Raw genomic sequence first — 14,450 nt, forward strand, 5'->3', positions numbered from 1 at the left:
CAGAGGCAAAGATTTCATTCCTGTCATTCCTTGTTACTGCTTACTAACAGTCTAGAAGAGACGGGTGCATCCCAGCCTCCTAGCCCCACGCTGGCAACTGTTGAGAAGTCTTTCGCTTCTAGCCATGCCTGGCCTTCCAGAGACATTTTGGGCTACAGCCTGGAGCCCTTTGCTCTGATTAACACCAACAGTAACGCCTTGTATGATTTACAGAGCACTTTTGTGTATATGGTCTTGTTAAGCCTCACAGTGGCCCTGAGTTGGTCAGGGTAGGACTTAGTCTATGCACTAAATTTGAGAGAATACAGACTTTGGAATCAGAGTTTGAACCCTGAGTCAGCTGTGTCTTGTTAGGGGACAACTTTGAAGTCAGACACTCCTAGGCTCAAATCCTAGCTCTACTGTCTCCTTGCCGTGTCACCTTGTACAAATTTACCTCTCTGAATCATCTAGTTCATTGTCTATAAAATGGGGCTACCTCGCGTGATGGTGACGGTAAAAATTAAATGAGACAACTGTATACACTGGCTCATAGTAGGTCTTTAATAAATGTATCCCTTTTCCTCTTCAAAAAGGTTATAAAGACTTTTTCAAGGTTGTGCAGCTCAGAAGTGGCCTAATCTTCTTCCTTTAAGTCTAATATTTTTTCTACTGGGCCTCTGACTGTGAGGTTTGTTTGATTTCTCATATGTGCTGGGATTGGCCCCTTAACTCTGCTGTGGCCTCTACACTGGGCTGTTCCATGGCAAGGAGGCCTGCTGATGGACCGCAGGTGTCCTAGCCACACTTGCTCTTGGACCCTCTCTCTACCTCTCCACCTGCTAGCCTTCCCATTCCTGGTCACTGGGAGAGGCCTGCTCTGCTGACTCAGAATCACTCCTTCCCTCAGCTCGTCCACCACATCTCATGCTGCTTGTCCCTTTGGATCCTGCAGGTTTGTCGCCCACTGGAATATTGCCAAGTCTATGGCTGGGTACTACCAAGAGTCTGGCCGGGCAGGCAGGGACGGGAAGCCTTCCTGGTGCCGTCTCTATTACTCCAGGAATGACCGGGACCAAGTCAGCTTCCTGATCAGGAAGGAAGTAGCGAAACTCCAGGTAAGTCCCGGGCAGTAGGAGCCCTTTCTGTCCAAACCCGCCACTCCGATTTCACACGTCTTATTTCTGAACCCAGATGGAACTTCTGTAAGCGAGAGGGGTGCTCCTGGGCCTAGAAGGTATAGCAAGAGGGGAATGGTGTGTTGGTGGATAGGCAGCTTGCAACAAGCTAGGTTAGACTTTTTTGTTTGTATTTAATTGACCTTAATAGTCTTTTGTGTGCATGTTACTTTACATAGTCAAGATCAATCCTGCCTTTTTTTAGTTAGCATTTTACATAAGCATTTTCCCATATCATCTTTTTTTTTTGTTAGCCTTTTTTTTTTTTTTTTTTTTTTTACTGGTTATACATTCTTTGTAGAGAGCCTAGACACAGACCGATGTATATAAGGGAACTTGGTGAATGATTGGTAGCATGTAAATCAATAGGAAAAATGGGGGTTGGCCCTGTGGCCGAGTGGTTAAGTTCACGTGCTCCGCTTCGGCAGCCCAGGGTTTCACCGGTTCGAATCCTGGGCACGGACATGGCACCGTTCGTCAGGCCATGCTGAAGCAGCATCCCACATGCCACAACTAGAAGGACCCACAACTAAAAATATACAACTATGTACCGGGGGGCTTTGGGGAGAAAAAGGAGAAATAAAATCTTTAAAAAAAAAAAACAAGAAAAAACAAGAAAAGGGTGAACTGTTGAATAATTGGCGCTGGGAAAAGATAAAATTAGATCCCAACCTCCTATACCATACACATATGAATCACAGGTGGATTAAAGACTTCAAAAAACTGTAAAATTGTGGGAGAGTATTTTATAGCCTTGAGAAAGGGGAGAGTATGTCAAGATTTTAAAAATGGAAACCATCAAAGAAGACATGCTCTATCTGACTAAAAGCAAAGTAAACATTTCTATATAATGAGAGACACCATAAACAAAGTGAAAAAATGAGCCATTGTTGGGGAAGATATTTGCAATATACATAACTGACTGAATATATAGAGAACTCCTACAGGTAAACAAGTAGAAGGCAAACAACTGCGTGGGAAAAAGTATGAATTTCACAGAAGAAGAAACCAGAATATCTAATAAATGTATAAACTGATGCTCGACTTCCCTTAGGAACCACAGAAATGCAAATTAGACAGCAAGCTATCATTTTACACTCATCAGATTGGCAAAAATGTAAAACATCTTTATAATCACTATTGACAGGGGTTTGGGGAAAGGGCGACTCGCAGTGCTGTCAGGAGGATAACCTGCTGTGACTGCTTTGAAGGGAGACCAGAGGTGATGCGTATAAGTGGAGGACACTGGTGCTCTGCCATTCAGTAATTCCACTTCTAGACAGGCAAGTTGTGACATCAACAAGGATGTACACATACAAGGGTGTCCAGGGATGTCTGCTGCAACACCATCATAATGAAATTGAACTCCTCCTCTGGAGGGTCTTGGATAAGTAAAGAGTGGGTTTGTGACACAGTGAAATGGTCTAGAGCAGTTAAAAATGACACAGTAAATCTACATGTAGCAATATGGATAAATGCCTCTGAAGCATAATGTGTGAAAAAAGCATGTTACAAAAGAATATGTGTAGACTTTTGTTAAAAAGAAAGATTGAACACGGGTACTTATTTCTGATCTCCACTGAAATGACAATAAAAGGACCAAAAAATTATAAACTCATAACAACAAGGAGAACAGGAGAGAAGACACCAGCATGTGGAAATGTCAACAAATGTCTGCCTAGTAAACCTCCAAGAGTACTAGAAATCTACTAGAATTCATAAGAAAACCTGACAAGGTGGCTGAATATAAGAGAAATATTTTGAAAATCTGTAGCTTTTCTTCACATTACCATAAATACCTAGGAATGGAAATGAAAAAATGTTTAATTTGTAAGAACAAAACGTATAAAATACCTAGAAAGAAATGTTACAGGCTATTAACAGGAGACTTTTTTTTTTAAAGCTTCCTGGTTGATTTTAATATGCAGCCAGGAAGGAGAACCACTGATTTAGATGAAGAAAACTAAAATCTCATTGAAAGAAAACAAGTTCTGAACAGGTACAGAAACTGGGTGGGAAGATGTAGTTTTACATATCTTAAATCCTCCTCAAAGTTAATATAAATATTTAGTGAGGTTCCAGTTGAAATCCCAAAAGAGTTTTATTGGGTAGTGGAATGTTAGAATTTATATGCAAGAATAAGTAGCCAAAAATAGCCAGTAAAAGCATGAAAAAGAAGAATGAGGGGGCCTTGCTAACCCAGTATCAGAACATGCTGTAATGCCACTGTACGCTAATCTATATAATCCAGTAACAATCAATGGAACACATGAGAGAATTAGAAATAGGTCCCAGAATATGTGAGAGTTTAATATTTGATGAAGCTGATAGTTCCACTTAATGGAAAAGAATGGCTTTTCCATTAGGTAATGCTTACACAATAGGCTATCCCTCTGGAATCTAATAAAAGTGCCCCATTTTACACCTTATATAAAAGACAGATTAAGGACCTACATGTAAAAAATAATCAATATTTTGTAAGAAAATTTAGTCTATAATCTAGGGCTAGAGATACTTACTTTGTAAGGAGAATTAGAAATCCAGAAAGCTATCTTTTAAAAAAATTGAGTATAGAAAAAATTCTTAAGTTTCTATAAATCCTGCTATGGGAAAAATTTATGCAAAAGATACCATAAACAAAGTCAATAGATAAATAGTAGATCTGGAAAAATATTTACTATAGAAGGCAAACCAAAGGTTAAAGTTGAAAATAGAGAGCTTTTACCAATTGACAAGGAAAAACAAAGGATATGAAAAGAAAGTTCCCAGAAAAACTCATCCACATGGCACGTGCAAGGATGTCCAAATTCAATAGTAATCAGATAAATGCAAATTAAAGTAAAGTGATTTGACACACATGTAAAAGAGTCTAACACCTGTGGCTGGTGGGCATGTACAGGAAAGAGTGCCTACACTTTGCCGAGAGAAAAATGGTTATGGTCTTTTGGGGGAAGCAATCTAGCAATATCTAATAAACTTTAAAATACAGGTAACCTTTGACTCAGATATCGTATTTCTGGGACCCAATCCCGTGAAATAAAAGGGTCAGTGCAGGGGGCCTGCCCAGTGGTGCAGCAGTTAAGTTCGCACGTTCCGCTTCGGCTGCCTGGGGTTCGCCGGTTCGGATCCTGGGTGCAGACATGGCACCGCTTGACAAGCCATGCTGTGGTAGGCGTCCCACATATAAAGTAGAGGAAGATGGGCACAGATGTTAGCTCAGAGCCTGTCTTCCTCAGCAAAAAGAGGAGGATTGGCAGCCGATGTTAGCTCAGGGCTAATCTTCCTAAAAATAATTAATTAAAAATATTTTTTTGAAAAAGAGTCAGTGCGTAAGCTCATGTGCTCCACAGCCTGTATGGCAGAATTGTTCATGAGGACAGAAAATGGGGAACAAACCAAATATCCAGCAATGAGGAGTGAAGAAATTACGGTCCATACTCACCATAGGGTAACAGGCGTAGCCAAGGGCCCAGGAAAGCTCCTATGTTGCTTTAAACAAAAACCCATTTATTACTGTTTGACATTATAGATTTGCTTATTCTCTATCTGCTCTGTTGAAATGTGAGTTCCATGAGAGCAGGGACGTTTTGTTTCCTGTGTATCTGTGTGCCTAGATCAGTGCTGTTAACATAGTAAGTTCTCAATGAAGGTTTATTGAATAAATGAATGAATGGGGAGAGAAGGTGAACGAAAGGAGGGATTGGGAATACATGGGCCAAGAATGATAGTCTGCCATTAACTAAAGGGACATGATTAACTGGTCTCTTTTATCTGAAATTCAAAATCAGACAAGGAAAAGATTGTGGTAAGGTGATTGGATTGGGTATAAGGTGTTTATTTAAAACTTACATAGTGAATTACAAGAACTCATGCTGGGCTCATCACTGAGACATCTGAGATCATTTGAGATAAAGAGAAGATCTAGAAAGCTTCCAGTGAGGTGATATATGAAGAACCGGAAGCCACAAGAGCATCAGTTTTCTCCATTCTAATACCATAAACAAGATAACAATGAACTAGCGCCTTCAAATTCTGGGTTTTTTTTTTAGGAAGATTAGCCCTGAGCTAACTACTGCCAATCCTCCTCTTTTTGCTGAGGAAGACTGGCCCTGAGCTAACATCCATGCCCATCTTCCTCTATTTTATACGTGGGACGCCCACCACAACATGGTGTTTGCTAAGCAGTGCCATGTCCACACCCAGGATCAGAACTGGTGAGCCCCGGGCCACCGAGAAGTGGAACGTGCGAACTTAACCGCTACACCACCGAGCCGGCCCCTCAAATTCTAAATAAACCATTTCCAATCTAGAATTTTCTACCCAGCCAACCAGTTAAGTGTGTAGATAGGACAAACACATTTTCAGACACGAAGTTTTAAAAAACTTCCTCTTGTGGAGAAGCTACTAAAGGATGTTTGTTCTCCACCACAGAGACAGTAAACCGAGAAAGGAGATGGAGATCCGCCCCAGGGGCAAGGCAGAGGGCGTGTCCTAGGACGTCAGTGAAGGGTGGTCTCAGAGAGACAGCTGGGCACCAGGCCTGGAGAACAGCGTTCCAGATCGAACCAGGGCAACAGAAGGTTCCAGGAAGGAAGTTTCCAAAAATAATAGTGGAAACCTGCCATCTTTGGCCTCTATTGAATGTATTTTTCACTATGTCAGAACATTTGGGGGTGAATTAGTGATAAACTGAGATCTAAGTAAATGAAAAAACAAAGCAGCTATTAATTTCAGGGAAGCAAAGTTGTACAAGAAAGGATATGTGGTCATAGGAAATGTAAAAATGTAATCATGTGGTTTAGCTCCAAACAATGTTGACGTAGTCATAATAAGGAAAATTATGGTTTAAGAAGAAATTGTGTCATAAACGTTGGGAGAATGGGGGTAGAGGAAGGATATGTATTTGTGTGCATTTGGGAGGTGGGCCTGGTTCACCTTCCTGAAGGAGAGAGTCATTAGATAAATATCTCAGATATCAGTGTCTATTATGTTTTCTTTACTTTTTGATGATTTTTTTAATTTCACAATTTTTTAAAAGGAAAATTTGACAAATAAGACATGTACAGAAAGGCAAATAATGCATAATTCCAACACTCAGAAGTAATCACTGTTTACGTTTTAGTGTATATCCTTCCGTGTGCACATAGGTATATATGTTCCTGCATATGGAAGCCCACACACTTGTGCGTGTATTTCCTACTATTACATTAGGTCGTACTGTACAGTGGTTCCCAGATGCCACTCCCTGGGCCCTGTGCATGGGAATCTCTTGAGCAGCTTTTTGAAAATATAAACTCCCAAAAGCTCCAGTTCCAGAAAGTTCAATTCGGTAGTCTGGTTGTGGGCCTCAGGTCAGTCCTTTAAAGTTACCCAGGTGATTCTGAGGCATGGAAAGCTTTGGGGATACTGTTTTGTAAATCGCTTTCTTATTGTCATTTGATATTTTTCTCATCATTTTTTGAGCTACACAGTAGTCCAACTATGTAAGACTTTTGCTAAATGGTCATGTCTTGTCTCCAGGAGAAGAGAGGGAACAAAGCATCTGATAAAGCTGCTGTTGTGGCCTTTGATGCCCTGGTGAGCTTCTGTGAAGAACTGGGGTGAGTGACATTTCGTATGTGGAGCAAAGTGTCAGTTCATCTTTTCCTTCCCTAGCACCCACTAGTCAACCAGCTAACATAGGGCAGCTCTTGGGCCACCAAGGGACCCCTGCCTGCCAAAGGCCGTTGTGTGGGGCACATCCTTTCAGGCAGCGTGGAAGTCAGTACCCTTCCACTTTTCTGTGGAAGGCCCCAGAAACTCTTGGCAGTGGTATTGGTATTTTGAATGGTCATCCATCCACCCTGCTCCACCGTATCTGGAATGGCTGGTCCCATGAATGACTCGGTCCTGAGTCCTGTGACGAGTTCTGAGCCATTGGCATTGTGGTCATCACATGCCACTGAGCTGGACCACTGGCTTCACTTGAGTCTTACCAGGTGACTCGTATCTTAGACGCTTATCATTCTTACCTCAGACCCACACAGGCATGTGACCCACCTTCTCTCTTGGTGGGAGGTAATACACTTGGAGAGAAATCAACTTTTCTAACAGAATACCAGCCTGCCCACATGGAACCCACTTATCGATTTTATCTGCATCTGCTGGTGGTGGGGGCCATGAAAGAGCCTGATAGCTGCTCAATGACAGGCAAGTTGTGGTATGGCGGGTTCTGGGCATGAGCAGCTGTGAGTGCGTTGTGTGAGGGATGTCCAGGAGGATTCTGGACAGGCGGGGAGCACTTTGCATTTGTGCAGCCCTTTGGTCCAAAAAGCTCTTTGATTTGTTGATCTCATTGGTCAGTTCTCATTGGACAACCCTGTGAGGTAGATGAGGCAGAAATGATTGCTTCAGACCTAGAGCTGAACAGACCAAGGACCAGAGAAGTCATGGTCACAAAGCTCACAGTAGACAGACTCCACTAATCCTAGATCTCCTGATTTTCAGTGACATGCATATTTGCATACACACTTGCCATCTTGGTTTTTGCAAGTCTAGATTCTTGAAGCGTGGAGCTGATTAAGTATGTGGTACTGGTGTTTAGCAGATGTTTGGGGCTCTCCTCTGGAAACCAGAGGCACTTATTTGGGCCATGTATTTTTTTTTTTTAAAGATTTTATTTTTTCCTTTTTCTCCCCAAAGCCCCCCGGTACGTAGTTGTGTATTCTTCGTTGTGGGTTCTTCTAGTTGTGGCATGTGGGATGCTGCCTCAGCATGGTCTGACGAGCAGTGCCATGTCCGCGCCCAGGATTCGAACCAACGAAACACTGGGCCGCCTACAGCGGAGCGCGCGAACTTAACCACTCGGCCACGGGGCCAGCCCCTGGGCCATGTATTTTGATTCCTACCTCCTGCTATTCACCAAGGAGTCAGTGGACTGAGGTTGTTTCCTTCTCCAAGCAGCCATCTCTCATTTGGCCTCTGTGATACGACCACGCCCAGCTGAGGTGGTTGGCTGCAGTGCCAGGAGCACCCCTGCCCACAGCCATTGCAACCAGAGCCCTTTTCAGGCACTAGTACAGGGAGCTGCTAAATTAGGCCGCCTTAGGCTCCTTGAGCAAAGTGCTCATAATGAAAGGGCCAAGTGTCCTTGCTAGTTGTTACAGTCCCCTACACTGGAAATAACCCTGGCTGGGTTCTTGTCTGGGATGAGTCTGAGGCTCTGTAGGCCTGTCCGGAGGGTTAGTTCTGCCATATCCCAAGAGGCTGCAGCAGCTCTCCAAGCAAGGGGACAGGTCCTCCTAAGGGCCTCTGCCTTTATTTCTCCTGTCTCATACCAGGGAGCTTGGGCTCCCATAGTGCACTGGGGGGTCCAGGCATCTGTGGCCTCTTGTTGCCCCATGTGCGCCTCATCTCCCTTATCTCATTTGCTACAGGGTTTCAGATTCCAGGACTTCCAGGCCCTGGGATGGAATAAACACTGCTGGTATAGCTGGATTTGAAGTTGCCCTTTGAGTAAAAGGAAATGTTTCTTTATTGTATAAATGGGTATAGCATGAAGAAAAGGCTCCTTCCCCACCAGATATTTGTCCCTTTTCTAAGAATAGTCCTGGTTTGAGGTTGAAGTTGAAGCAGCTGTTTGCCCTGAGGGCGGGCACCTGGCAGTGAGGGACAGGCCACTTTGGTGGCTTTGGTAGAAGCGAGTACATTTCTACAGAAGCAGTGTGGTAGGGTCTGGGGTACCTGGTGGCTGTGGGACCCTGTGAGGGATACCTGGGCACCTCTGGGACCAACAGAAGAGATACTCGGTTCAGTATGAATGAGGCCAGGGTGGGGCACCCAGCACTTTTCCTCCCGCCTCTGCAGGCAGCTCCTCTCTCCGAGTTATGGCCATGAAAAAGAAGTGTTTGATTATTCATGACAGGGCATTTTATCTTTTAGTGTCAAAAGGGATAGTAATTAGTTTCGAAGCATCCTCTGGGCTAGAGGCCCTGGCACCTTGTCTGAGATGAGAGCACAGCTTTGTGTTCAGGCCTCAATTGAACCGGGCTTGATCATCTCCTGGTGTTTCTGGGCTGGGGTAGCCAACAGGCCAGCCTCCTCCTGTTTAACCATCTGTTTGCTCATTTGTTCCTTCATTTATTCAGCCAGCAAATATTGATTGATGCTGACTCTGTGCCAGGCACACTGGTCATGGGAGATACAATGGTGAGCACAAAGAGACCTATCCCTTGCTTTGATGGTGCTTGGTCCAGTGGGGAAGACAGGCACTTATCAGATAATCACAAAGAAAATGTATAATTCCAGACTATTGAAGGGGCTTTGAAGAAAAGGTACATGGTTTTTTGAGAGTATATGACAGGTAGCCCCCTTTGTGGCCCCAAGAAAGTCAGGTCATGAGTCTTCATACTGGTTGACCTCAAGTGGAGAGAGTAAACCAAATACAATAGCAAACAAGATTAGAAGCAGAACCGTGGCAATGAATAAGATGATCACTGCCAGGGCCCCCTTGTCCCAGGGGTTCTCCCAGAACTCATCATTCCAGGTGAGGTTCTGCTTTGTTATCAGTTTGTCCATGTGAACCTGGAAAAGAAGGGACAGAGGCCCTGAGTACAGGGGCCTTTCCAAGGCCCTGTCCCAGGCGCTACTCTCTACCCCCCAACTGTGCCCTCTGGAGCAATCTCAGAGAACAGCTGGCCCACCTGTGCACCTGGTGGACACTGCAGGGATGGCGGGTCTTTGGGCTCATTGCCTCCAGCAAGCGGCAAATGGACTTTCCTCCTCTATAGAAATAGGAACAGGGACTGGCATCAAGAGAGGGGGCCCTTGGATTCTTCCTGGAGGCTGCCTCTGGATTCTCCAGTCCTTTCCTAAACAGCCCTGGTGTGAGCAAGGACTTTCTCCCCCATTCCTGATACCTACTCGGCTAGAATCTAAAAAGCACTGCTCTAGATCCTTCCTGTTTCTCCTGCCAAACCTTTGGGAAGCATTTTGAGAGATCAGCGTAGGAGCTGAGGAGTGGACTGACTCGAGCTGAGACCTCAGTCACCTTCCTTAGAAGCAGCTGAAAACAGGAGGACTGACGAACCTTGAAACATAGCTCAACTCAGCAGGCTGCGAGCCTGTGCGGAGTACAGGAGTAACGGCAGAGTGAACGGAGTCGTGGAAGGAGTCGTTACCTGGTTCTGCTGTTAACACTCCCGTCTCCTAAGAACAGGCGGATCAGGGAATGCTTCAGGCCCCACGCTTTGCGGGGCTTGAGCTGAAGAGGCACCAGGTGACCAGAGCTGCACCCTGACTTGAAGAAGCGACTGTTGGGGGGACAAAAGTGTACGCATTGCCAAGTGGCCCTGACCAGACTTCATTGCTGTCACCAGAGCAAAGAGAGGTGGGCTAGGGCCCGTTGCCTAGCAACTGTTATTCCCTTTCTGCCTTTCATACTTACCCCCTCAGCTGTGTTCTGCCCTTTTGTGATGTCGTTTTGGGGGGCTGCTCAGGGCACGTGTGTTGAGGTGTCCTCGCTGAGAGAAGTCAGACTTGGGGTGGGTGGGGACAGAGGTAGATCCAGGGCCTTCGTCCCAGGCCACCCGTCCGCCTCACCCGTGGCTGGGTCCGGCCCCTCCTCTCTGTCTAGATGACTTGTCGACTGAAGGGCCCTGCCTGGAGCTTGGGAAGCCCTGGGGCGGAAACTGCCACACAGGCTGCCCCCTTCCTGTGGTGCCGGGTAAATGATTAACTGCAGCTCCTGCTGGCACCTCCTAGAACTACTTTCTGGGTTGAAGCGTTTGTCACCCTTGAGGCCCCGGGTTCCTGCAGAGGCCTAACTTCTCCCTCGGTGCCTTTGTCTGCCTCTCAGGCACAGCCTCAGCTGCTTCGTGTGCTTGGTTCCTACCCACTGGTTGATAGGGCAGCTAGGAAGTGGGAATGGAGCCTGTGTGTCCTGGCATTTGAAACCTAGTGGCCACCATTGCTCCTTTAAAAGATAGGATGCGAGTGCCTGCTGTGGCTGGGAACTGCGTGAGGTGCTGCGTGTCCAGTGGTGAACCAAGAGAGCAGTAGTGAACCCAAGAGGGCAGGCCCTGCCCTCCCAGAGCTTACATTCTGGTGTGCCGGTCTTCAGCCTTCTTTGTAGAATCATCTAGGAGCTTTTCTAAGTGCCTGTGTCCAAGCTCCACCTCATATCACTTGCGTCCGTCTCTGGGCATATCGGAGCCCTGTGCTTTGTAACATGCCAGGCGATTCTAATGTGCAGCCAGGGTTGGAGACAGATGATGAGCAAGCCAGTAAAGTCCTTCTTAACTATCATGGGCTTAATTGACCCCTGGCTTACCTGATGCTTCCCAGTTCCTTCTGTAAAACACACTGACTAATACTTGGCCTGCTAAATGCTCCCAGCCAGTGGGCTGGTCTCTAATATACCCTTGTACTTCCGCTTCATCAGTGAAGTTGGATGCTTATCAAGAGTCAGCTGTTTGTTCCCAAACCTGTTTGTGGCAGTTGTACTTGTAATTACATACTTGCACTTAACATTACATAAAAAATGAAACAGCAGTAATAGCCGAAACCCCAATTTTACAGCTAGGCAACAGGCGCGGAAGTTAAGTAACTTACCAAAGGTCATACAGCTAGGAAGTAACTGCGTCGGGGTTTGAACCCAGCTGTTCACCTGCGCCACACTCTGAGCTCTGAGGCTTTGAGCTGTATCTCAGAGTGAGTGCAGCAAGAGAGTTGTTTTTATAAACATGTATTTGACCACTTTGGAATGACTTCGGAATGACTCAAATGATAATCCTGTCACAATAGATGTGGACAAGACAACTGTAAACATTTTGTAAAAATCCAGAAGGATTTCACACTCAGATTTCTTTGCAGATATATTTAAGTTCTTATTCAGCTTTAAAGAAACGTAAAATTTAGTCAATAGATAATGTAGGAGCTCTGGTAAATAAACCGACACAGAGAAAAGACCCTGGCGTGACGTCAAAAAGATTGGCCAAGGATTTGCAATAACTTGGATGGACCTTGAGGGAATTATGTTAAGTGAAATAAGCCAGCGAGAGAAGGATAATCTGTGTATGACTCCACTCATATGAGGAATTTAAAATTATGGACTAAGAACAGTTTAGTGGATACCAGGGGAAAGGTGGGGTGGGGGGTGGGCACAAAGGGTGACGTGGTGCACCTACAACATGACTGACAAACATTAATGTACAACTGAAATTTCACAAGATTGTAACCTATCATTAACTCAATTTAAAAAAAAAAAAGATTGGTCAAGGAATGTGCATGAGTGTGTTTCCATTTAAAATGAGATGCGTAGAGAATGTATGTCATATACACAAAAGTTATTTTAACCGACTTTTTCAATTAACCGCTGGCCCCAATCAGAAAATTCTACTGAAATGATCACCATGAAGAGCATGTGGAGGGAAGTGGGAGGGAATGCTGTTGGTACCTGTGGCATATCCTGGCCTGGGGGCTGAGGGGATTCCCCTGTGAGGGGTGGTGTTGAAGTTGAGACGTGAAGACCATGTAAGGGCATTAGGGGACAGTGTTTGGCAGGCAGCAAGTCCCTAGGAGAGTGAGAAAACTGTTTTTAAGGACAAAATTAATTTGTCCTCAGTTTTTTATGGTCTGGAATGAGTATTACCCATAAGCAAATATGTCATCATGAAGATTTTTATTGTAGGTTGCTTTGAAATGTTAATGTTTGAGAAGACTCTTTTGTATGCTCTCTGCCAAGTTTTGCTATGAGATTCTTGCTCCGGTAGCCTTGCTGTAGTTTCTGATAAGGCTTGACATACAGACGTAAAACGCACAGATCTTAAGAGTAGAGTGAAACCCTTTTGAGGAACTGAGAGACCACTATGTGGTGGAGCCGAGGCCACAGGCTGGGAGGCACGAAGAGGCTGGTAAGATCAGCTCAGAGACTGGCTTGGACGCTGCTACAGTGACCACAGGCAAACGTTGATGGTAGCTTGGTCCAGGGTGGCATGGCAGCCAGAGTCAGCCAGATGGTCTCTGAGGCTCGGACAGCCTGTCGGCCACACCTTCCATGGCCACCAGCATCTTGCTGTACCTCTCTGTTTATTCTTTACCACAGGGGGAATTACTGCCTCCTCTCCATGCCCATCTTCCCCAGAGAAGACCCATGCCCCGAGTTTACCAAGCTGCTGTCATCCTAGAGCAGATCTGGTTTGTTAAGCTGAGTAGAGTTGAAGCCTGCTCAGGACTTGGCCCGAAAGCTGGGAAGAGCCATTGGTGATGGGGCTCAGTGTGTGCCAATTTACCATGGAGTGGGAAGGAGTAAGCCTTCTGAGGGCAGGGACAGCATCTTATTTGGACTCAGCAGTTAGATACTGCCTGGGCTGGAGGAGGAAAATGTGAATGACTCGGCCAGTCAGCCTGTCGGTGTTGAGGGCTGCCCGTGTCCCTACCTCTTGGCAGCTGGACCAGGGAGCCAGAATCTTTTCTAGCAAAGAGGCTCAGCCTCAGCCACCCCGAGGAAGGGACATTCTTGATGCTGATGAAAACTTGCTTAAGGAAAGGTCCGCTGGGAATTGGGCTGCTGCCCTGTTGGAGCACCTCCTGAACTGAGGGCTTCCTGGGGCGCTGGGACTGAAAAGAGCAGCGCTTCCCATCCGGTCCCTCCCACCTCCCTCCGTTGTTCCTCTGGGAGGGAGACCTAGTTGGGCCTCACCCCAGCTCTTACCTCTTGGGCCCCACCCACTCCTAGGAAGGTTATTTTGAGATAGAGTTTGGGGTGTGGCTGTTTGGGATCTGGGGTTGGCTGATGGAAGATAATGGAATCAGAGCCTTATCTGTCCTGCACCTGGGAGGCCTGGGGCCCTGGGTGTGGTGAGCAGGAGCTCTGGAGTGCACAGGCTGGGCCCAGAGGCTGGCTCTGCCACTTTTGAGCTGGTTGAACTTAGGTAAGTTACCTAGTGTCAGCTAAGGCTCATTTTGCTCATCTCTAAAATGGGGATAATAATGGGATCTGCAGCATTGAGGTTGTTGTGATAATTAAATGAATTTATCTGCTATCAAAATGCTTCAAACAATGCCTGAGCACGCATAAGCCCACAGTGAATTTTAGCTATCTTTATCGTCGTCACCATCTTCATTATTATTACTGTGATTATTGTCATCATTATTATTCTGAAACCCATTCTTTTGTGGTGGTGGAGCGGAGGGTACAGGCAGATTCTTGAATTTCTTTTCTTTTGTGTGAAAGCACTTCTCTGGGTCTTCAACCCAAACCAAACCTGTCAGACAAGTCCGTGGACACCAAGAAGTGAAACCAGCCCAAGAACG

The 14,450-nt window shown here is 45.6% G+C and overlaps 2 protein-coding genes across 16 annotated transcripts in view; one reads left to right on the top strand and one right to left on the bottom strand.

The window, feature by feature from the left end:
* RECQL5 (RecQ like helicase 5) overlaps window positions 1-14,450 on the top strand; it is a 34,910-nt gene that overhangs the window by 4,884 nt on the left and 15,576 nt on the right. For all 9 annotated transcript variants that reach the window (XR_011422816.1, XR_011422814.1, XR_011422815.1 and 6 more), the window contains exons 7-8: window positions 935-1,097; window positions 6,678-6,757. Coding sequence is in view for 6 of the 9 variants with exons in the window: in XM_070225980.1 (XP_070082081.1) it covers window positions 935-1,097; window positions 6,678-6,757 (243 nt within the window). In the remaining 3 variants the exon portion in view is untranslated. The remainder of the gene's footprint in view (window positions 1-934; window positions 1,098-6,677; window positions 6,758-14,450) is intronic.
* ERLN (endoregulin) lies at window positions 7,762-10,820 on the bottom strand. Of its 7 annotated transcripts, XR_011422818.1 has the most exons (4): window positions 10,582-10,784; window positions 10,316-10,447; window positions 9,839-9,919; window positions 8,634-9,719 (listed from the first exon to the last, which is right to left on the bottom strand). XR_011422818.1 is itself a non-coding variant. In XM_014738608.3 (3 exons), the coding sequence occupies exon 3, from the start codon at window positions 9,711-9,713 to the stop codon at window positions 9,531-9,533; it is 183 nt and encodes a 60-aa protein (XP_014594094.1). In that variant the 5' UTR covers window positions 9,714-9,719; window positions 9,839-9,919; window positions 10,316-10,448; the 3' UTR covers window positions 7,762-9,530. The 7 variants fall into 7 exon arrangements, 5 of the variants coding, with proteins under 5 accessions (XP_014594094.1, XP_070082087.1, XP_070082088.1 ...); XR_011422817.1 differs by lacking the exon at window positions 9,839-9,919 and having other exon boundaries at window positions 7,762-9,719; window positions 10,582-10,820; XM_014738608.3 differs by lacking the exon at window positions 10,582-10,784 and having other exon boundaries at window positions 7,762-9,719; window positions 10,316-10,448.

Source organism: Equus caballus, chromosome 11 (genome assembly GCF_041296265.1).
Source record: "Equus caballus isolate H_3958 breed thoroughbred chromosome 11, TB-T2T, whole genome shotgun sequence".
In the NCBI taxonomy this organism is placed as follows: Eukaryota; Metazoa; Chordata; class Mammalia; order Perissodactyla; family Equidae; genus Equus; species Equus caballus.

What these genes read in the sequence shown, in the direction of transcription:
- ERLN (XM_014738608.3), bottom strand. Translation starts at nt 9,713, where the DNA reads ATGGACAAACTGATAACAAAGCAGAACCTCACCTGGAATGATGAGTTC.